Source organism: Ovis canadensis, chromosome X (genome assembly GCF_042477335.2).
Source record: "Ovis canadensis isolate MfBH-ARS-UI-01 breed Bighorn chromosome X, ARS-UI_OviCan_v2, whole genome shotgun sequence".
Taxonomy (NCBI): domain Eukaryota; kingdom Metazoa; phylum Chordata; class Mammalia; order Artiodactyla; family Bovidae; genus Ovis; species Ovis canadensis.
In genome coordinates, this window is record NC_091727.1 from 83,414,889 (window position 1) to 83,437,866 (window position 22,978).

A 22,978-nucleotide genomic window follows, 5' to 3' on the forward strand; every position below is an offset into this window, starting at 1 on the left:
TGAAGTAATGTGGTGGAGAGGAGACCCTCCAGCTCCAGGCTGCACAGAGGATATTTGGAATAAGGTTCCACACCCAAGGAAACATGCACTTGGGAGAGGAGGCGATAGGTCCAAGTCAGACACATTCCCTAGACATTCAGTAGGTCCCACAGGAGGATGTCTTTCTCAGAGCCTTGTGGAGGGGGTTTGGATCAGGAGAGTCCACGTGGAGGAGGTCTTTATGCTCCTCCCTCTGGCTGTTTCCCACAGCCCAGAGCATTTGCCCTTCCCTGGTCCAGCACTGTGACTAACACCCATGCTCAGTCTAGACCAGTTATGTCATATGTAACAGTTAAGACCTGTGAAATGTACCATTCTCCATAAAAGATTTTCGGGGAGAAAAGAAAAACTGCACCCATCATGAACATGAGTTTAAGAAGATATGTACTGGTTAGGAAGCTTTCCAGTGTTGGGGAAGGTACATCTCAGACCCTCAGGAACAATAGCTACATCCACTGACCAGGCTTTTTACAGATAGATCACATCAAATGGAAACTCACACCAGTGCTTTCACCTTGTACTGTTACAAGGCTCATTTTACAGCTGGAGAAATCCAGACTTTGAGTGTCCATGATTTCATGGTTATCAGTAGCAGGATACGTATTCAAAGTGAGCTTCGTGTGGGTGCAAAGCCCCATCCCCCCAGGGGCCTGACCTGTCTCCCTGACAGTCAAGGGAGATACGGCTGGGCCATATGGACACACCTCTGTCTGGGTACTGGAGCTTACAGGACATGCCCCCTACATATACCTGGTATGTCCATATATAAGCACATGTAATCTGCAGTCTTTATACATATATACTGGACACACACCACACAGACATGTGAAATGTATTCCTCTCTATGAATGAGGATTAAACAGTGAAAATCATGGCACTCCAGTAGGTAATATTATCTAATCATCAAACCGAGGGTTCCTCTAACTCACCTGCTGCTGTTCACCCTCTTCAGCTAAAACATCTTTTCTACAAAAGGTTTCTGAAATCTGGTGGCTGGTGACAGGCCCCCATGAAAAGAAGTGTGGTTCCCTGTGCTCCCTCACTGTCACGGGTGCCACAGTGCCCATTCAGGCGTCGGTGTTGGGACTTCAGCCTTCTCTAAATGGTCAAAGAGGCCCCCTCCAGTGAGGACAAGGGAGTCCAGTCACCCCAGAACAGAGGGTCCCATAGAATACAGCTTTATGCTACTGGGACTCCTGGGACTCTGGGCTGGCCTGTCAGACTGAGCCCCCCGCCTGGCATCCTCAGTGAACTCGGGAAGTCAGAGGCTTGGTCTGTGAAGAAATCTCCTGTGAACAGAGGGAGGGGCCCACATCCTGCAGAGACTTGAGCTGAGAAACAGAGGAGAATAAAGGGCCTCAGGGGAGGCATGTGCGGCCCTCCTGACAGCCCTGAGAGACCACGGGGTTTGGTGTGTAGATGTGAAGTCACTGATCTCGCTGGGAGGGGAGATGTGAGGGCCTGGGTCACAGAGCTTGGGTTCAGGTCAGCAGATTGAAGAAGCCCAGTCATGCTAGGAGTCAAGGTAGACTGCTGAGGGGGGTGGTCTGGGGCCCCAGAACCTACAGGCCATCACTGCTTTTAGCCCTGGGAAACCACAGCATGGTTGTGGGAATGAGCCCCCCAATCCCGGTTTCCCTCTCAGGTGTCCTGGCTCGAGAGGGCCTGGGTCTCTAAGGGAAAAAAAATCAGGTGGGCAGAGGGCAAAGCCCAGACTAGCCAGTCAAGGCGAAGAGCATAGGGAAGGCTGAGTGACTCCTGGGACATCATTTCAGCCCATGGTATCCTCAGCCACTAAGAAGCCCTGAGCTTGGAGCCCTGATATAATGTCCACAGTCTCCTCCTGGGGCCTCAGGGCAATGAGGCCGTTGGTGTGAGGGTCTAATCTCTGCCGAGGACTTTGGCATCCCAGGATCTGCCAAGGCTCAGGATGAGGACCCAGTGGGAGAACACAGGTGACCCCACAGTTCCACGCCTCAACTGCCAGCACTGGGCATCCCTGGTGGTGGGATGAGCACTTCACAAGGTGTCCTGACTTCTGCATCAGGGTCTCAGAGTAGGAACCTAGGAATAACAGGTGGGATCTCATGTGGGCAGAGGGGAGGGTGCAGTTCCTCTAAGAAGTCAAAGGGGGTACACTGACAGAGGACTCAGGGGATCCTGGACCCCAATCTGAGGGGACACCACAGGTCACTGCTTCTACCTTCAGCCCTGGGAGATCTCGATGTGGAATTAGCACTCTAGGCTGGTCCTCACATTCTGACATCCGGGTCTCAGAGAGACTGCCTACCTGGTAAGAGGGACAGGGCCAGATATTGGGAGAGGAGAGAATCCCAGGTCCTGCCTGGGGACAAGGTAATGTCCTGAGGGAGGACTGAAGGGACCCAAAGGGAAGACTGATGGAACTTAGAGATCCCTGCCCCTGTCGTCCGCCCTGGGAGACCCTGGGATAAGAAGAGCTAACTAGGCCTTTCCTGACTTCCTGACATCCGGGTTTCAGAGAGACTGGGGCCATGGTATGAGGAGCCGAGCTTCAGATGCAGAGAAGATGGAGCTCAGGTCCTAATGGGAATCAGGGTGAGGACCCTGAGGGAGGACTGAGGCCAGACCCCAGAACACAGGGGACCCTGGTAGTCCCCAGGCAGGACGACCTCATGCAGCATTTCCTGACATCTGGGTCTCAGAGAGACTGAGGACCTTGTGAGAGTGGGAGGGGGGTGGTGGTGAGGTAGGCGTGTCTCAAAATGGCAGATGGAAGAATCCCGGGTCCTGCCTGAGAGTCCAGGCTCCATGTGGAGGAAGGGTTGAGGCTGTTAGACCCCAGGGCAGAGATGCCATCCTGGCCCTGTGGTGGGTCTTGGAGGCCCCAGAGTGGGGTGAGCAGTTCATTCACCTCCGGCTTAGGGCCCTCGGGTGGTGAGGTGTTAGGTCCGAGGGTGGAGGCTTCAGATCTGCAGAGGATGGACTCCTAAGACCCCGAGGCAGGACTGAGAAGACCCCCACCTCTGTGGTCAGTGTAGAAGACCAGTCGGGATGTGAGGAGGAGGTGAAGACCAAGCATCTCCCCAGCCCAGACCCTGCAGGAGGCCCTGGACAGGTGTGGCCACATGTGGGGCCCCTCAGTACTTTCTGTGCAGACTCAGGTCTTATTTTTAGTTACCCTGCAGGTCCCCAAAGGGGAGGAGCCAGGCTGTGCCAGGGGAAAGAGGGAACTACAAGAGAACCCCGAGAGGACCACCCACCTCACAACTGGGGGTACTTCACAGAGATCACCTCTCCTACCAACACAGAAGGATCAAGTCTGTGCCACAGTCTACCCCCGAAGTGCCCCTCCATTTCTCTCACAGGGCTCCAGGAACCAGGAGGCAAAGGCGGAGGTCTGAGGCCTGAGTCCATAGGTCAGAGAGTTGAGGAGGTCCAGGCAGTGCCAAGAGTCAAGGTGAGTTGGTTACCCTGAGTGTGTACCAGGGACTCCACATCCCAGAACAGTGGGAGCCCCCAAAAGCCCTAATCCCCCCCACCATGTCAGCCCCACACCCTCAAGCTGTACTGACTGCACACTGGTGAGCCGCCTCACGTCCTCCTTCAGGTAGCCAGGGGTTAGGCCGCTGAGGAGGAGCTCCTCTATGAGGCCTGAGAGCACCCCTCAAGAGGAGACCGGTAAGTGGCCTGAGTCAGACCACCCAGGGTGGGTTTCTCAGCCGAGGACATTCACAACCACCCTCTCCTGCAGGCCCAGGGTCCCCATCTGTCCCCCTTCCTCACTCCTGTCTGCACTTCAATCCCGGTCATCATGCAAGAGATGCATGAGCTCTGCCAGCCTGAGAGAGTCTTTCAGGATCCAAGAGAGGAAGAGGGCCTGATGGAGGCACAGTTCATCTGGGGTGAGGAGAAGGAGGTGGTGGAGGAGGAGGATGAGGAGGAGCAGGACGTGGAGGAGGAGGAGGTGGAGGAAGAGGAGGTAGAGGAGGAGGAGGTGGAGGAGGAGGAGGATGTGGAGGAGGATGTGAAGGAGGTAGAGGAGGTGGAGGAGGAGGACCAGCAGCAGCAGCAAGTGGAGGGAGGAGGAGCAAGTAGAGGAAGGAGATGCAGCTACCTTCTCCTCCTTCTCTCGGTCCTGGGCACCCTGGAGGAAGTGGCTGCTGCAGCAACACCCAGTCTCCCCCAGAGCCCTCTGGGTGTCTGGCCCTCTCCCGCTGTCTTGGCTGCCACTCCAGGGAGCCAATGTGAAGACCATGACCTCAGCAGGCAAGATGAAGTGCCAAGCATCTCACGTGACCAGGAAGATGCCAGATCCTGGCTCTGAAATGCACTGCGGGTGAAGAAGAATGAGCTGGTGCAATTCCAGTTCAGCAGATGTCTTGCCAAGGAGCCCATCACAAAGGCAGAAGTGCTGAACAGTGTGTTCAAAGATTACCAGGACCATTTCCTGGTGGTTCTCGGTCAAGCTTCAGAGTATCTGCAGCTGGTCTTTGGCTTGGAGGTGAAGGAGGTGGACCCCAGTGAGTACACCTATATCCTGGTCTCCTCCCTGGGCCTCATCCTCAGTGAGATGCTGAGCGATAGGCAGAGGTTGCCCAAGGCCGGCCTCCTGGTGGTGATCCTGTGCCTGATCACTGTGGAGGACGGCCACTCCCCTGAGGAGGAGATCTGGGGAGCACTCAGCAGGATAGGGGTGTGTCTCAGTAAGAACACTTCATCTATGGGGAGCCCAGGGAGTTGCTGACCCAAGTGTGGTTGCGGGAGGGGTACCTGGTGTACCGGCAGGTGCCTGATGATGACTCTGCTTGCTACGAGTTCCTGTGGGGTCCCCAGGGCTATGTGGAGACCAGCAAGTTTAAAGACCTGGAATATCTGGACAGAGTTGGTTGAAGGGGTCCCAGCTCCTTCCAATCCCTCTGCAAAGGCTGCGAGGGAGGAGGAAGGAGGACTCTGAGCCAGAGCAGCAGCCAGGCTCCTTCCAGGCCATGTCCAACAGCTTGTCCTAGGGGGCAGGAAAGGAGGCTGATTCTTCCCTCTGTGATTGAAGAGGGAACAGTCAGCCTTCTCAGCAGTGAAGGTCTGGGCCCGTTGGGGGAACCCGGTGTGTGGCATCTTTGTGTTCCTGTTCTCTACAATGACATGGAGGCTCATCTCTGTTTTCTTTAGGAATTTTTCAAATGTTATTCCTTTTTATAGAAGATAATGCATTCCAGTACCTAACTACATCAATGACGTTGATCATACTGTGTTTGTACTTAACCAGTTCAAGATGAAGAGTTTTCCTGTTCTGTGAAAGAGATTAGGAACACTTCCATTTTATTCTGTGGTCCTGCACAAGATAACATGGAATTAGAATTAGAATGATTTTGGAAATGTGAATTTATTTAGCAGTGATATAGTTGGTGGAAAAATTAGAAAATAAAAAGTGATAGTAGTGAATTCTTGCTTCTTATACCTTGTGTGTGTTCATTTTGTACAGCTAAGGGATCTCAGTTTATGTGGATTTGCCTGGGTTATCAAAAGAAGTAGCAATTCATCTGAGTCAAGCAGCCCCCTCCTCACTGGTGCATTTATTGAAAAGACCTTTATGGAGCCTCTGCTCCATGAAAGCCCCTGTGTTAGCAGTGGGGACACTGGGAGAAGGAGGACACCCCCACATCTGGAGCAATGGTCTAGGAGCCACAGTCACATGAGGTGTATCATGGGAGTGAGGAGAAATGGGACATTGCTGTAAGGTGTCCTTTTGGCTCTTGGATAAACCCCAGAGAGATCTCTTTCTGGGGCAACATGGAAGGGGTCCTGGCTCTTGTCACTTTGCTGCTGACCACAAGGATGGTGCAGGTGTTTTCTACCCATTATCTGCTAGGAATCCTGAAGAACTCCCGTCTCACTCACTTGAAGTGATGCCCAGAAATCCATGGACTGAGCCTCTCTTTCCTGGTCCTGGGGGCCCAGAATTCAAGGTGTTAACTAGCTTTTAATTATCTTCATTGCAATTGGGCATTGTAATCAAAGACAACATTTATCTGCAATGATGAAAGGTAAGTATTTGGATGCAAGACCACCTGGAACACATGCAAAGAGTGGTTCCCGCTTCTGTTTCCTGGAGCTGCTTGGGTCCTGCTGAAACACTCCTCCACACCCAAATTTCACAGGTCCTCTAATGGGAAATGGGCCTTTCTGGGTAACCCATACAATGAAGAATCTGCTTGCATTGTGGGAGTCCTGGGTTCAATCCCTGTGTCAGGAAGATCCCCCTGGAGAAGGGCATGGCAACCCACTCCACTATTCTTGTCTGGAGAATTCCATGGGCAGAGGAGCCTGGCAATCTATAATCAATGGAGTTGTAGAATCAGATATGACTGAGCGACTAACACTATGGTCCACTACAGTTTAAGTAGAAAAGTTTCTTAGTTTTATTTATGAAACATCCTGTTTGGCTAATTAGGAATTCCACACCCTATTGAGGTGCATATTCTCTAACCTCCCCTGGACCACAAAGTAGCCAACCCTATCCAGTGGAGAGTGGAGGATTTTCTGGGGACAACTGTGTGAAAGATTCCTGCCCTGTTTTCACAGGGTCAACAGTTTCCAGGCCCTGCGAGCTCTGTCTCATCCCTCATGTCCATCCTGCAACCCAACACACGGGGCTCCTCACACCCGGTCGCCTCCCAGATGAAGAACTGAGGCCACGGGGCTTGGCCATCTTCTCAGGATCACGTGCTAGTGAGGGCCAGGGTGGGCTCAGAGCCCTGGTCTCAATTACTCTGGAGCCCCCACCCCTCCCGCCCACCCCAGGCCATGGTCCAACCTTGCGACTTCTCATACATTCCTCTTCTCAGTGCTACATGATGCCTCTGAGGTGACAAAAATCAGGGCTGCGGAAGGAAGGGGACAAGGAGAATCAGAAGCCCTGTGGGGCTGCTCTGTGCTTTGCTGAGAACTGACTCTGCTTGGGGCCGGCATCTCTGTCCAGTCCTAGTGCTTCCAGCCTGAGGGTGGTGCCCTGTTCCTGCTGCTGCCATGGGGCCTCCTGCCCAATTGAACCTACTAGGCTGACCAGCTCATCACTGAGCAGGAGGGAGGGAAAGCCTGACTATATGGTCCCAGTTCCCACTGGGATAAGACCCTACAGGAGGCTCCTCCGATATGGGAGGGAAGGGAACACAGGTGGACCCCAGAGACTCCAGATCTCCCGAGCTGCAGCGAGGGAGGGGAGCAGTTGGAGGGCCTTTGGGCTGGGGACACAGGAGGGTGGACACCAAGCACAGGGGCAGGAGAGTGAGGTGAAGAAAGGCAGGCCTTGGATGTCATGAGAGCTTGTGTGTGCACAACACAAGTGTCCTGAGCCACGGCTGACAAAGACCCTTTTGGCGACACACAAACACACTGCCAGGGCCTGGGTGCTTCCTGGAGGAGGGGGACCAGAAAAGGCAGCTCCCTCAGGACCCAGGGGGTGAGGAGGGGCCCAAAGCGTGGAAGGGAGCAAGAAAGACCAGCTAGCCAGGCTACCCACAGATACCATGACCTTCTGTCACCTTCAGAGGAGCCACCAGGGGCCCCCACCAACGTTTATAGCCTCCAAAGTTGTGTCCCAGTCAGATGGGAAGCAAAGCTTTGTCAACCTGCTTTTAAGCAGAAAGGCCATGAGGAAGCCCAAGTTGAAGCCTGAATCTCATCCATGCCACCAGTCATTAGGCAGAAAGGCCCCTGGGAGAGCTTCTTCCACATCCTCTTCTTAGCTCTCTCCTTTCAGATACCAGGCTTTGGCCTTCACACAGGGAAAATGACCCTGCTACTGGCAGAACTGGGAGACAATGCCCTAGGGTCCTCAAATACGGGCCTTTCCAAGGTGCCAGTTTGTTTCCTACACAGTAATTTTCAAGAACAGTGGCCCACAAATACCAGAGAACATGCATCTCCAAACCCACTCCTCTACTGCCCACATGTGGTAAAGACCAGTGACTCACTCAGGTTTCGTCCAGTCCCACACCCGCACTCTCATCCTTTTTCAAATACAGGTAGACGGGGGCTTCCTTTGGTCACATCTAGCTCAACAAGTTAGACATGTCCCTGGGAGTGAGTGTGTGTAAAGGAGGGCCCTTAAGTACCTAACCCATAAAATCATTCAATGGGCCTGCGATCTGGGTAATGGAGAACAGATCCACAGTGGTGGTGGGGACAGGGGCAGGGGAAGGGAAGATCAGAGCTGGCCTTGGAGAGGACCAGTGAAGTGGTTGTTTTCAACAGAACCGGCTGTACCTTGAGCCCCCAATCAAGTCCTTCAAAGGGAAGGTACTCAAAGTGACCCAAATTGGATGTGGGTTGCCAGGACCGGGGGTAGCAGAAGCCCAACCACCCCATTGAGGAAAGGCATCAAGGCTTTTGAAACAGCCTCCAGGGAGGCTGAATCTAAGGCTCTGGGAAGGGTATGGGAAAAGCACACACAGGTGTTCCCAAAATGAACACTCTAGGGCCACCAGAGTGGTGTTTATGGGAAAAACTGGAAACTGAAGACAACAGCCTGTCATCTGCAGTGGGATGATACCTGTGGGTGGGCAGAGCTCGGGAGGCTGCAAGCTCAGTGGAGCACCTAGCTTTGCCCTCCCACATAACATCCTGGGGAATCTGTGTCTCAGGTGCTTGGGAACAGTCAAGTGGAATATGAGGTCACTGCACTGCGCTCAAGCACAGCCCTACTATGGGGAGAGCTCGACCTGGGGGGCGGTGGGGACAAGACAACTGGACTCTGACTTTGGGGCGAACTGAGTGGGACCAACCAACCAGCAGCACCAGCCAGAAGACAACAAAGCTAGAAGAGGGGGAAGGATTGGGGAGCCACCAACTCAGGCAAGACAAATCAGCCTGCTACAGACCCCATCTTCTGGGAGGGACAGTCACCAGGGGCCCATCTGATCCCTGGGATCTCTCTTGGTGGTAGCAGACCTAGGACTCACCAGGGCCTGGCCCTTTAGCAGAAGCCAGCCACAGGCCTGTACGTTATTAGTGAGGGGAGTGAAGTTAGGGACACATTTGTCAACCCAGCCAGGGCCTGGCCCCTGAAACAATGTGCCTGGCAGCAGAGGAGAGTCCTTGTAGGCAACCTGAAAAATACTTTTCTGTGCTTTTAGACAAGAGACAAGCTGGGGATCCCATCTCCATCCCCAGACCCCGCCCCCTCCACACTGGTCCAGGGCTGCCTCTCCACATCACCTCTGTGACATCATGAAACAGTTAAGGAAGCTGACCACTTAATTGGCTGCCTGTCCCAAGACCCAGATTCTAGAATCTCCAGAGAGTATTTATGGGGCACCCCGACCATGGTCTGAGGCCCATTTTCCCTGAGCACTCACTGCTTGGATAGATAATGTTCCTTAGCTAGACTGGCTCCATGGCTAGTCAGAATTCCCATGAGGCACGGGCAGCCCTGCTGATCCTATCAGCTGATGGGGAGCCTGCAGCAGGGGACACCCATGATTCCTCCCCAGATCCAAACCTGGATTCAGCAGAGACTTTGGAGAAGCAGGGTGACCAGCCCAAGAGCCCAGATCCAGGCCTCCGTGACAATCCACCCCCACAGGTCCCAAACCCAGAAATGGCCAACGAAGAGAACAATGCCATCCTTGGGCTGTCCTTCCCCAGGAAGCTCTGGAGGATTGTGGAGGATGCGGCCTTCACCTCTGTGCACTGGAACGACGAGGGAGATACAGTGGTCATCGAGGCAGATCTCTTCCAGATGGAGGTACTCCAGCGCAGAGGCACGGACCAGATCTTCGAGACAGACAGTATCAAGAGCTTCATCCGCGAACTGAACCTGTACGGGTTCAGGAAAATCTGCCCTTCGAGTCATTCTGCAGGGAAGAAGCTCATGGTAACGTAGAAAGCCCTTCCGGGGAGACTAGACTAGATGAGCTGAGTGCTGGACGGGTTTCATTTCCCAGGAGAATGTTCTCGTGAGAGGGTGGTTAAGGAAAGAAGAGAAAGCAGGGTCTGTTGTGTTCTACCACCCCTCTTAGACAGGATCCATGTGGGTGACTCCAGACACTGAGGGGCCACTTGATGTCCGGGAGGGCCAGTAACACCTCAAGTGAAGACGGCCCTGGGGGAGCTCTAGGGAGCAACATGCTAGGGCCTCATAACTGCCAGGAATGAAGAGACCTTGTCTTCATACTTAGGCATGGCCTGGACTGTTGTGGGGAGGAGGGTGGTGAGGAAGGGCTCTTTTCCCCTCTCATGGCTAAAGTGATTCATTTTCTTTCAGATCTATCGTAACTCCAATTTTCAGAGAGACAAGCCTCTCCTTCTGCAGAACATCCAGAGGAAAGGCAACCCCAGAACAACTTCTCAGCCTGCCACCAGCACAACAACAACCCCAAAGAGAAAGAAGCGAGTGGTGACAACCAGACACTCTCCTCAATTCCACCACAACGAGTTTACCCAAGAGGCTGGCAACAAAGTCCAGAAGGGGATGCCAACTGCTCACAGAACCCCAAGCCAGTGCTCACTTGTGTTCTCTGACCTTTGGTCTGTGGGCAATGTAGCCAGGCGGGCTGGGCGAAACCATCTCCCCAGTGATCAGGGCAGCCCCAGTGGAGAGGGCACATCCAGCAAAGCCATATCTGTGCCCTCGGCTACTGCTGAAAGGGAAAGCCCAGGGAAACTGCCCGAGAGCCCCCCGGTGTACCCAGATCATGAATCGTTGATGACTTTGTACAACACCTGTTACTCCATCCTGATGGCGGGCCTTTTAGTCATGACCCCAGAAGAGGCCCTTGAGGTGGAGGAGGAGCAGGGAGAGTCCTCAGATTATAAGTGTGCCCTCTGTGAGCAGCTCAAGAACAAGCCCAATCCCTGAGCTGCCAGATCCCTAGGGACACTCAAAAGCACTCTCTTATAATCAAAAATAGATTTCTGGCTCTAATAAATTCAAGCAAAACTCCACTGGAGTAAATAAACAGTCAAACGAGAACTACGAATCTGTGTTCTTTCTATCTGTCCATTGTATTCACACATGGCACAGGGTGAGCTAGAAGAGGCTGGAAGCCCATGCCCCAGGCAATCTTCAGTCTGGTCCCCATGGTCCATTTTCATCTGAAACAGCAGCATTTCACAGGCTCATCTAAGGGTCTGACCCATGAGCCGAGTGCTGGTCCCTGGGCCTTGCCTGCTGCTCAGCAGACGGCCCAACTGGGCTCCTGACTGTGGGGGTGTCACCTTCCATGAGTCATACACCCTGCAGCAGAAGGGGCTCCTCAAGGATCCCCCAACAACGCAACAAGTTTCTGATCAGCAGCTGAGCATCCCAGCTCCCTATCCAGGGGCCTCCTCAAGAGGCTCACTGGAAAGCAGGGTCACCCCAGCCACTAAATGCCTTGCAAACACATTAGCCCAAAGCCAAAGACAAATACAAGGTTTCCACAAGGTGAACACCAGCCCTTGTCACTCTGCCCTCACAGCTGTGTTTAGAAGCCTATCTTTGGATGTGAGGTGGCCAGGCACTGTGTCCAACACACATACTTTGAGAGCCAAGGGACACTTTACAGTAGGACAAGTGTCACGTGCAAGGACAAACCACAGCCTGTTTCTGGGCCTGCGGGCCTCTCTGCCTGCTTACACTCAGCCCCGCCCCTGGCCTTCCCCCATCACCTGCTGGACACTGTTCCAACATTAGGGAGTTTGGACCAGAACAGAGGGAAAAACACTAACTGGTTTCCAAACAACACATTTCTCTCAACCACCCAGACCCAGCAGGGCCAAAATGAGTGGCAAGACCATCAATTCATAAAGCTCAAAGTCCCGGAGTCTCTCGCAGAGTCCAGAGCAGCATCACACAAGGGGAGTCCCTGCCCCTGGCCCCACACCGACTAGGCACTGCAGCACAGGGCCAATTCAGACACAACCAGATGGGAAAGTCCAGAGTGCGGTGGTGACTGCATGGTAAAAGCTCAGTCTGGACAGGCCTCCTGCCCAAAGGGGATCAGGTGCTGGGGGATGTCCACCTGGAAGATGTCTTTCTGCCCCTCCCAGGGACAGGCTGCAGCAGCCAGCGGGGGTTGGCGAGCACAGTCACATAGTTCTGTCACAGGTCAGGTAGCAGGGCTTGATTCTTCAGCTCCTGCACCTAGTTGGGACCTAGGTTTTCTAGGCACAGCAAAATGCCCCCAATGACCACAAGACCTGTGTGCAAAGACAGGACACAGAATGAGAACAAGGTCATTCAAAGTTGCACCTGCTTGAGACTAAGACTGTATCATGGAGGGAACCTGAGGTGAACTGGGTCCTCTGGCTGAGGGCTAACCTCAGCAAAGGGAACTTGGGGCAAGCCAAGCGAGGGAGGGAGTGGAATGAAAGGGAGAGGCCTGGTGCTCCAGGAACCCACTAGGACATGGGTAGCTTTCAGTCTGCCCACTGCAGGCCACAGGGACAGAGCAGGAGGGCCCCAGAGGGGGCCAGCAGACATCGGGTCCCCAAGAGGTTTACCAGCAGACAGGTGTTGCTGTGGGGCCTCACCCCTGGGGAGTCAGGGGACTTGCTCAGGCCCAGCTTCAGGCAATGTGAGTATGGAACCCAGGCTGGGTACTTTACTGCCTCTCATGGTCTCTGCCAGGCACACAGACACACATGTGGGGACACACACACACACAGACAAGCACCACGTGCAGTCCTGGACCCACTTCTGCCTCAAGCGCAAACGGGGACTGAGGCCCAGAGTGGTGATCAGGAACCTTGTGCCGCCAATTCCCAGTCCATGGACCCTCACTGTCCCTCTGAAGAAACCTCAGTCCCCACGCCCAACCCCACCAACTGGTTCAACAGAAAACAAACAAGTACAACCCAGCTGAGATCCAGGGCAGTGCCAGGGCCCATGCAGGCAGCAGGAGGCGGGGTGTCACTTACCCACGATTACTCCATGGCCGAACTTTTCCCCTGCAAGGCCTGGATCTGGGTGGGGCTCATTCTGAGCCTCCGCTCCAGCAGCTCCCACCAGGCTGAGTCTTTCCAGTCCTGGTGCACCATGTGGATGGCCAGGGTACAGTGCCAGTGACCATGTAACACGGGCTGCCACAGCATCTCCAGGTTCTTGACACCGTTTAAGATGAAACCCGCATAAGGCTGTCAAAAGAACAGATAGCCGAACTTCATCTCCCAGGGCTCCTAGGGCTCCCAGGGCCTCATGTGGCTGTGGAAACACAAAACCACAAAGGTCAGGAGTGTGATTCAGTGGCCTGCAAGCTCACAGCCCTGGGCTGGACCTCAGCTTCACGAGCCCGAGCACCCTCCAAATCTGCCGACACAGAATGCAGGGGTCAGAGAAAGCTGGCTCATTCCATTCATCTCCATGCAATCCACTGATAGAGGGGTGGCGACCCAGAAGACCCATCCATTACATGCAGTCTGTGGGGAGGTCAGCAAGGAGAGTGGGACAGTGGGAGAGAGGCACGAGGTGAGTTCCAAGACAGACAGCCCTGAAACCCTGGGAGCACTGAAGAGGGAGGGCAAGCCCCCTGGCTTCACAGCCCAGAGGCTGGGCTCTGGTCCTCTCCCAGCACAGACAGGCATTGTCCTGGGTTTGGCTTCCCCCACTCCCTGCCACAACCCCACCCTTCAGCTCCACAACGCCATCATTGCCCATGCTCTGGAGATCCCCCATCTTAGCCCAGGGTTGCTAAGGGCAGATCCATGCTAACCAACCTGGACTCAGCCCTGGGGCACCCTGGACCTCAGATGGCCCTGCCAGGTGTCTTCCCCACACCTTTGGGAGCCACCTTCCTCCTAGCCCTTCCCATACCACTGCCTCCACTGTCAGCAGATGCCCTGGCCCCTGCCCAGAGCCTCGAGAAAGAACAAAGGAGAATAGGAACTAATGGGATGGGTGTGATCCATGTCATCACCAGGGCCTGGGACAGCACCATTCAGGTATCACAGAATTCAGACCTCAAATAATACACTAGGTTACTGTCACCTCATTCAATGGCTGAGGTGGCACTGAGGCATAGACTGCAGGGGACCTGAACACACACACCTCAATTCGCACTTCTTTCCCTGTACCTGGAGTGGGGTCCCTGTTCACTGGAGCGGGGGAGGAAGCAGAGGAGCAGAGCTGTAAGCCTGAACCTCAGCAGGGTCTCAGCACCTCGCAAGGGGCCTCTGTTTCCACATGGCTATGAGGACAGGAACAAGGTCCCAGGGACACCCAACCCAGGGCCTTCTGGGTTGGCACAGGGCCTTCTGGGTTTCCTTCATTTGACACAGCAGAGCCACAGTTCTCACAGGCCCACAAGGCCCCACATGATCTGGCTCCTACCCTAGTGGCCTGCTCTCCTCGCCCCTGCATTCACCTCCGGTAGCCATGAAGGTTATCCTTCCATCCTTGGAACATTTCAGTGTGTTCCTACCTCAGACCCTTTGCAGGGTGTGAGGACTCACATCATGTCCCCTCAGAGTCAAGTGCTGGAGTCTCAATCCCAAGTACCTCGGTGTGACCTTACAGACAAAGGAAAGGTCTTCACAGAGCTGATGGGGGTCAAGTGAGCTCATGGACCCTCCTCTAACAGGACGGCTATCCCCATACAAAGGACACATTTAGAGACAGACAGGAACACGGGGGAACTGGGGTGAAGAGGAAGGCGGAGCTCTCCAAGCCCAGACACACCCACCAAGGCCAGCAATGCCCTGGAAGTGAGGAGGGAGAGATAGGACAGACTCTCCACAGCCCTCATGAGAGCCAACGTCAGCTGACATCTCGACCTTGGCTGCCAGGCCTCCTAAACCAACACGGTTCCTAATATGAGACACCTGGTGTAATCCTGATGCGACTGCTGGCAAATGAAGTCAGAAAGTCAGCTCTGTTGGGACATCTCTCCACAGGGGTAAGCAGGGAGTGGGGGACAGCTTCTCCACTCCCAGCACCTCAGGCACACTCCTCCATGTCTGCACATCTTCATGTGTCTGTTTTCACCCTTACATGGTGTCTGTTTACACCTCCCAGTGTCGGGGGTCCCACAATTTACTGATGTTTCCCTCTTGATGGAAGGGAAGGCAAAAATTCTGCTAATACAGCCACTCAATGTGACCACACACTCACTGAAGAGTCATGCAGGAGGCGGCCCAGTGCACAGGGCACACACCTGAGGTGCTGACACATGCCAGCAAACGGCCTTCCACAAAGGCTTCCCCTGTTTCCACTCCACCAACCACAGACAAGGGTGTCATGTCCTCATGCACTGGCTGGTCCCAAACATCATCATTCGGTTAAACGTTTGCCCACCTGCTGGGTGATGAAGGGTCACACTGTTCACTGGGTCTGGCTTGGTTACAAGGACCTGGCTGTCCCCTGGGGCTGGCCATTGCTATGTCTTCTACTGGGGTATGTGACTGGATCCCAGGCTTGCCCAGTTTCCTCCATTCAGTTTCTCAGCCAACCCAACCCCTCCTTCCTGAGGGCCTCCGAATCTCACCTATGTGGGTGGAGTCCCTGAGTAAGAAGTGGCTACAAGCCCTCCTACAGCCTGAAGCAGAGGGTGCCTGCTTGGTGGCCAGCAGAGAAAACATTCTTCCATCTGCTTGACTGGGCATCTTTACCTGCCCAAGGACCAGAGGAACAGGGAGAAAGTCACCAGTGACAATACAGCAATCTTGGACAACAAGCCACCATGGTCTCCTCAGCAGGGGCCCCAGATCACGGGGTCCCAGGAGGGCCTAAGTGATGAGAAACACACGTGCAGGTTCCCTCAGGGTGGGTTCTGCTCATCACAGCAGCTGGCCTGTCCTCACACGGCTGGCACAGGGACCCCCATGATGCCTCAGCCTGTAGCACAGAAACCCATCCCCCAGGAGTGATGGTGATTTACAGCCCAGGAGACCCCACAAAGAACAAGAGAAAATGACTCCTTCCCTCAAGCTGCCACTCTGGAAGGATCCAGGACCTGCCAGTCAGCGGGCCACCCTCCATGGACTCGTGGTTGGGCCCCACTAGGAGGGGAACTGTGAACAAGCAGCTGAGCCTTGCAGGGTCAGGCTGGGTGGGGGCGACTCGCAGGGGGCAGCGTGAGGTCACAGTCCAAGGGTGGTTTAGGAGGCTGGAGGGCAGGTCTGCTGGAATCTCCCCATGTGTCCCAGGGCATTGCTGGGATACACACGTGGAAGGAAAGCGGGCAGGGACTGTGGCCATGGAGGGGGCCAGAAGGTCCAGCTTGGTCCCCTGGCAGGCGCTTCTGGTCCCAGAGCCTGGAAACCCCTGCCTGGAGGTAACATCTGTGCACGAGGCAGGTCCCGCCTTCCTGCAAGCAGAGTGAGCCATGGGCGCTTTGGGATGTCTGGGCTGCGGCCACCAGGCAGGACAGTGGTCCACCACTGGGACAGAGACAGCTGACAGTACTGGCTGGCCTCAGTCGCATCAGCCTACAAACACTGACGCCTATCATTTCCAGTGTATATGGCTTCCCTTACTCACTTAGGCACACAGTTTATGTAGACACACACGTACGAACAAAGGTGCATTCCCTCACCGGCCCTGTTCACTAGGAGACAAACTAAGATCCGTCATGCTCTGAGGCACCTGGAAGGTCAGGCCAGGAGGAGCCTCAAGACCTGCGGCCTGAAGCAGGACCTAGAGGAGGACCAGGAAGTGAGCGGCCTGGTGGAAGAGAGGGGAGGAGGTGGAAGGAGCAGTGTGGGAGGAAGTGTGGGAAAGATGGCGCTGAGGTGGAGATTCTGGAGAAGGACTCGACTCAGGGCTGCGGCAGGGCAGGGCAGGACTGGGACAAAAAGGGCTTGGGTGGGGCTGCGGCGGGGCTTGGGTGGGGCTGGGGTGGGGTTTGGGCAGGGCTCTGGGTAGGGTGGAAACACAAGAGGCAGGACGTAGCTGACAAGGATGGAGCTGTGGACCTGGGAAACCCACGGAGAGTGGGCCTGTCCAGCTTCATGGCAGAGGCCAGACTGCCCTTTTGAGTCCTTGCCATAGGCGTCCAGTCTGTGAGAATTGGTGAGAGTCAAAGTGACCGTGACCCAGTGTCTTCTGTGACTGCATCTGAGCTTCAGAGTGGACCCCAGGGGCCAGAGAAGCAGAGAGAGGCACGACCTCTGGGAGGAGTTCCCCATCTCTGGGCTGAAAACCCAGGCTGGCTTCCCTCCAAGCCACCCTGGGACTGCTGGCTCAGTGCTGAGCAACAGTCTATCTGTTTTTTTGCAGATGCGAAAGAAAATCCTCCCTGTGTTACCTGCTGTCCCTGGGACCTGAGGTGTCTCAGAGAAAGGCAGCTTTGCCTTCAAAACTGTTTCCTGAACTCTTCCTCTTGGCTGGGGGCTCAGCCCAGACTCTGCTCCTGACTGCCGCCCTGGCTGCTGTGTCCCTGCCTCCCAAGTGCCTGATCACAGTAAATGCTCCTCTTCCTGTCCCCACTGCTACTAGTTGAGCTCAGGCCTCATGGCCTGGGGCCAGTGTTGTCAGCCTAGGCTCCCCCCACCAGCCTGGACCCCTGTCTCTTCTCCTCCACCATTGATTCTGTGTCACATCGCACACATATCTGTCCTCAACCCCGGATGGAAAGCACAGCTGAGCCCAAGCCCCAACCTGTCCATAGTGCCCTGGGGGGCTTTCTGTGGTCCCAGGTCTCCTTCCTCGTTTCCCAGCACTCTGGATGGCTGTGCTGGACCTAGGCTCTGTGCAGAGTACATCAGGGACCCCACACTTCAGCTCATGCAGTTCCTGCCCCTGGACTGCTGGCTCCTCTTGTCCCAACAACCTACTGTCCTCCTTCCAAGCACAGCTGTAACATCCCTTTTCTGTCTGCCCAAGTGTCACGTGCTCTCATCTGGTAGTTCTGGGGCACCCTGCATCTTCCTGTTGATGTCTTTGCCCTCCGCTTCCATCCAGGCTGTGGCTGCTGTGCACAAGTCTGGACCGCCGAGGGTCACCAAGTCCCAGCATGGCAGGGTCGATGTCTCACTGATTCCCATTAGCCAGGCACCCATGCAACTGCTGCCGTGGGAATGTTATTCCGAGCAGTACTTTCCCTTCTAGCATGCTCTCTCTTTGCAGAAGTCTCCCTGCCATGAGTTGAGGGCCAGAGACTGCCTCCTGGACTTGAGGCCTCAGTGCTGCAGGGACCCGAGTGAATACCACACCCAACTCCCTCATGCTGGTGCCCTGATCCTTGCCCCAAGAGTGGTTATCAGCTACCTCCATACACTCCAGAACCTCCTGGTAGTGGTTTCAGATCATGAGGGAGGGTCCTGTGAATGGTAGGTAGGCTGCTGCTGTTCTTTCCGCATCCTGGTTATGAACTAGACCTTGCCCAGTGAACTGGACACCTATGATGTGTGGCTGCTGATAGGGGCAGCTGTGAGGCCCTGCTCCGTGGCGTTTCTCCACACCTGTCCCATCCCTGCTGCTGGCACCAGCTCTCCACACATGCCCAGATGTGTAGGCCGATCCACAGGGGGTGCTGCCTCCCACCCCACCTGGGTCTCTGAGGCTTGGTGAGGGTTCTACTTTGCTCCTGCTGTGCGTTTGCAGGCAGCACTGACCTGGAAGGGCTCGACACAGATTCTCGGTTTCCCTCATGTCCTCCTTGGCCAATGTGGTTTCCTCTCTGAAATGCCTGTTGCCCATATCCCCACTGAGCTGTGTGTCCTTTCTGTGCTGAGTTGTGGGCACTTCTTTTGGGGTCTGGGCACTCATCCCTTCCTGGTGTTTGTATTGCCGATTCGTTCTCTTCTGTTTTCAGGCTAGCAATGGACTCAGTATTCACCTGGTGTCTCGGAGCCATAAGTGCCCCACAGGTCAGCATGTGTCTGTTAGACCCTTCCACTGGGGGCTGCCATCCACCCCCAGGCTTGGCACTTGGGGCAAGCAGTCCCCAAGGAGATGTTGCCCTGGTGTCCAGCACTCTGCCCATGAGAAAGGGCTCCTTCACCTCCATGTCAGTTCCTCAGTCCCTGCCTAGCTTTGGTTCTGGGCCTTGGACTCCCACACACGGGACAAGCCCAGGGGCAGCCGTGTAGCTCCAGGAGGTCAGCCAGACCTACTTCCCCTCTGTCACCAGGGCAGCTCCCATTGACCACATCCCTTTGCATACAGCCCAGATGGAGGGGCCAGCCTGAGAACCAGACAAGTTTCTGATTTCATCTCAGTTCTGCTGCAGTTCTTTGAGAGGACACAGCACGCATGGGACCTACGGACACGGATGGCCACTCTGCTGCCACTGCTCAGGGTGCTGATTACCTAGGAGATGGGGCACCATCCAGGGGGACTGGGAAGCTTCTGTGAGCCTCTGGTGCTGCCCTGCTCGCATTCACATCACAGGCCTTTACATCATGTTTGAGACAGAAGTGGGAGATGCTGGTTTGCATGTGTCCATCACTCCCAAGCTCTGGGGTCTACATGCTCTTCACTGTCCTCCATCTGGGCAGGATGGCCACGACCCGGGTGCCACGCCCACCAGGACTGGAGAGGACTTCCAGACACCAGGCTGCAGCTCACAGAATGGATCCAACAGTTTAGTTTGTGAGAACAAGGAGCAGGGAGGGCGGACTGGAGTGCACATTGTCATCCCATACCCATGGTGAAAGGACTTCAGTGAGGGGACTCTCGCACTCTGGGTGGGAGACCCGTCCAGCTATCCCTTGAGTACTAGTGTGCCCACCATGGTGACTTGGCCAAGCACAGAGTGGGTGTGAGGGGTCAGGAGCAGAGGATGCCCATGAGTTGCCACCAGAGGTGAGCAGGTTCTCCAGTTCATGAGCGGGGCATGTATCCCCTCCCTTTTTCTGTGCACTTCTCTTTTACTCACTGGAGTTCATGCAGGGTTTCCGTTCGGCCTTACCATCTTTTCCTCACATCACATGTTCCCCCAGGTTCTGAAGGAGTCCTTGACAGACGTCTCATTAAGCCCTGGACCTGGTTCTGGGGGATAGTGCATTCCAGGCCTCCAGACCCTTGCAGCTCAAGACCGACTGATGAATCCTGGGGACTGGCCCCATGTCCCTTGACCATTGAACCCCTGTGCCCAGAAATCCCAGCCCAGGGGGTAGTCCCAAGGGGGCCACAGAGTCTCTCAAGTTGGTGTCAAGTTGACCCTGTATCTGGCAACCTCCATTCCTCTGGTGGTCCCACCTGCCTGCGTGGGCTCACTATCTCAGTGCCCTAGGTCCCTTTGGGAGGGACTAGGGTTGTTCCCACGTCTGTTTTCTGTGGTGCTGCAGCGTCCTTCTCCCAGGGAGCCGCCCCATCCCTGTTCCTCAGTTGCAGACCTGAGAACTGGCTCAGGGGCCCAACCTGGGTGAGGAATTTGACCTGTTTACTGGGGTGGCTGCCCTTGGCCTCAGTGTCGTTTTGGACTGTACCTTGGTTGGTTTCCCACCTATCAAAGCTCTGGGAGGCCACGTTGTATGGACCACCTTCCCTCCTCTGTGGGTCCCGCCTCCTGGGAGGTGGCAGCCCTCATCATGGTTCCTGGCTCCTGGCAGCTCAGTGTGAGCCCACGACCTCTGCTGCAGTCCCTGGGAAGCAAGAATGGATGAAGGGTGTGTCGTCCATCTCCTCCATCACCAGGCATGGTGAGCCTGACCTGTGTTGTACAATGACTTCGCTCTGCTTGGCAGCTGGGCAGTAGGTGACCAGCTCTTCCCATGCTTCCTTGGTTATCATCATGGTAGTGCTGTGTGTCTTGCCACAGATCAGGGCCGCCAGCTCCCCTGCTTCCTGGGATGGAGGGCACATGTGAGGGAGGCCTCTGGTCCAGTTTGCTCCCTTGAGGGTGGGGGCACTAGCTCTTTATGGGGTGGGGGAGGTGGGCTGCTGTCACAGGCTCAGAAGTTCAGAGACGTCTTGGATGTCCTGGTCTTCTGGGGTCTGCCGCCTAGTCTCCCTGGCCTTCATGTCAGTGATGCTTGTTTTCTCAGGAGGACATCCAATGCCAGTGGGTCAGTCCTGCCTTGGTGGAACATTCAGTGTCTTTGAGGTTCAGCCACACCTGTTGAATCCTGGGCTGATGTTTATCCACTACCTAAAGCTTTGTCAGCTACTGGGGAGACTCTGTCCCCCCACCCCCACACACACATTGGTCCTCACTGTTCTTCATCCTAGGCTGGTCATCACCCTGCAGACAGCAAAGCAAAGAAGTCACTCCCCTCTATTCCCCCCTCCACATTCCACACACCTGGATCTTCTCACTTGCCAGGGAATTCCTCTCCCCCTGCCAGCCCAGCACAAGTTCTAGCAGCTGGGCTGTGGCCTTGAGCCCAGGGCTGAGTACACACTGACTTTCCCCAGGATGGGTCCTCATAACCCGTGGGGCAGGGGATGTCAATCTTGTACCAAGCCCCCATCTCACCACCTTTCCTCAGAACACTCCAGGGCCAGCCTTCTCAGGATGGGTCCTTTGTGAGGCTGTTCCTGGGAGTGGGGAAGGTAGGGAGTTGGTGCAAGAGGCTGGCTGGGGACTTACCACCAAGGGGACAGGGAGCAGACATGGTTGAGCAGGGCATCCCATCATCTGCGATGTTGACCTGACAGTTCCTGCCAGCCCATCCGGAGGTGCAGAGCACAGACAGGCATTGGAGGTGTTCACAGTGGGACCTGATGGTCGGGCCCTCACAGTGCCTGAGACCTTGTGATTGCTATTGACCAAGCAGGAAAACTGAAATCAGGAATTGTTGCCCAAGCAGTGGCTGTGTGTACACACAGGACACCAACTGCCTTTGCCTGTGTGGCACCATGCTCTGCCCTGCACACAGCCTGGTGGGAGGAGCTCTTGGCGTCTTTTGCATCAGACAACTACTGGGTCGGGCAGAACTGCTTCCAGTGCACTGGCCATCCAGCCACCTGCTAGCCCTGGTGTAAGCACAGCCTGATGGGAGAGGGCAGGTCTGGGTGCCAGACCTCACAAGACAAAGTACATTCAAGTCCAAGGACACCCATCCTGCAAGAGGCTCCTCCACCGTGCAGGGTGTCACTTGTCCCCTCACACATGCATCACTCAGGCCTGGGGGCTGGAAAGGCTGGAGCACATCTTCCAGGCAGACCTGTAAAGCACAGAGCCTGAAACAAGGCAGAGTTTGGGGAACATGAAGCGTAGGGAACCAACCCCTGACTCACACTGAGGGACCATGGAGGGCTTTTCAGACAGGAGGGCCATCTGCACTGGGGCTTATAGTGAAGAGGGTCTCCTTGGTTGGGAAATGGGAGAAGGGCCCCCAGAAGGGTCAGGCCCATGGGGGGAACTGAGCCCAGGTGTGTAGCTGTAGCAGGTGAGCTTGTAGGGGGCCCCCAGCCTGACAGTATGTGCATAGGTTCCCTGAGGGATTTTTGGCAAAGGATTTCTAGAGACTTTGGTGTGCTGTGAAGTTTCATCCATTGCCTGCAGAGGCAAGGCTGCATGCAGGTATGTGCAGCGGCCTGATAGGCTGGGCAGGCTCTGGTCCTCCACAGAGACAGTGTAGGAGGAAGCAGACACTCTGCCCTGCCATCTCAAACCTGGATTAGTTCCCAGCACCACCACTGCTGGAGCGTTGAGTCTCAGCAAATCACTCCCTCTCCGAGTCTCCATTTCTTTATCTGAAGGATGAGCACAGTGTGAAATGTCCCCATTAGGAGACATTTGTTGGTGTATGTGACGGGAGTGAGGCAGTCATGGGATGATTCACACAAAAGTAATTTGTAAACCAAAAAGCACCTACTCTGAGTAGTGGTTGAAGAGGCATCTCTTGCAAAGAGAGCTTTCCCCAGAATGAGTGGGAATGCAGGTGAGTACTTTGAAGTCTGCAGCTGGGAGACAGGGAGACAGTGAAGAGCCTCCAATTAGGAAAGGAGGAGAACATGGACACCATTGGACCCCAGTGCCAAAGGTTCTATAGGATGTGGCCTGTGTTGGGACTTGAGGGCCATCAGTGGATTTTGAGCAAAGATGTATATAGTGGCCCTTGAGACAGAAGGCACTGTGAGCTGAGTCAAACT

At 55.1% G+C, this 22,978-nt stretch overlaps 1 protein-coding gene and 1 pseudogene across 1 annotated transcript; one reads left to right on the top strand and one right to left on the bottom strand.

The window, feature by feature from the left end:
* Nucleotides 1-9,412: 9,412 nt before the first annotated feature.
* Nucleotides 9,413-10,876, top strand: LOC138929972 (heat shock transcription factor, X-linked member 3-like). Its single transcript, XM_070289620.1, has 2 exons — nt 9,413-9,892; nt 10,283-10,876. Exons 1-2 carry the CDS (start codon nt 9,413-9,415, stop codon nt 10,874-10,876), a joined length of 1,074 nt encoding a protein of 357 aa, XP_070145721.1.
* Nucleotides 10,877-11,966: 1,090 nt separating this feature from the next.
* Nucleotides 11,967-13,164, bottom strand: LOC138930783 (EOLA-like protein; annotated as a pseudogene).
* Between the last annotated feature and the right edge of the window lie 9,814 nt (nt 13,165-22,978).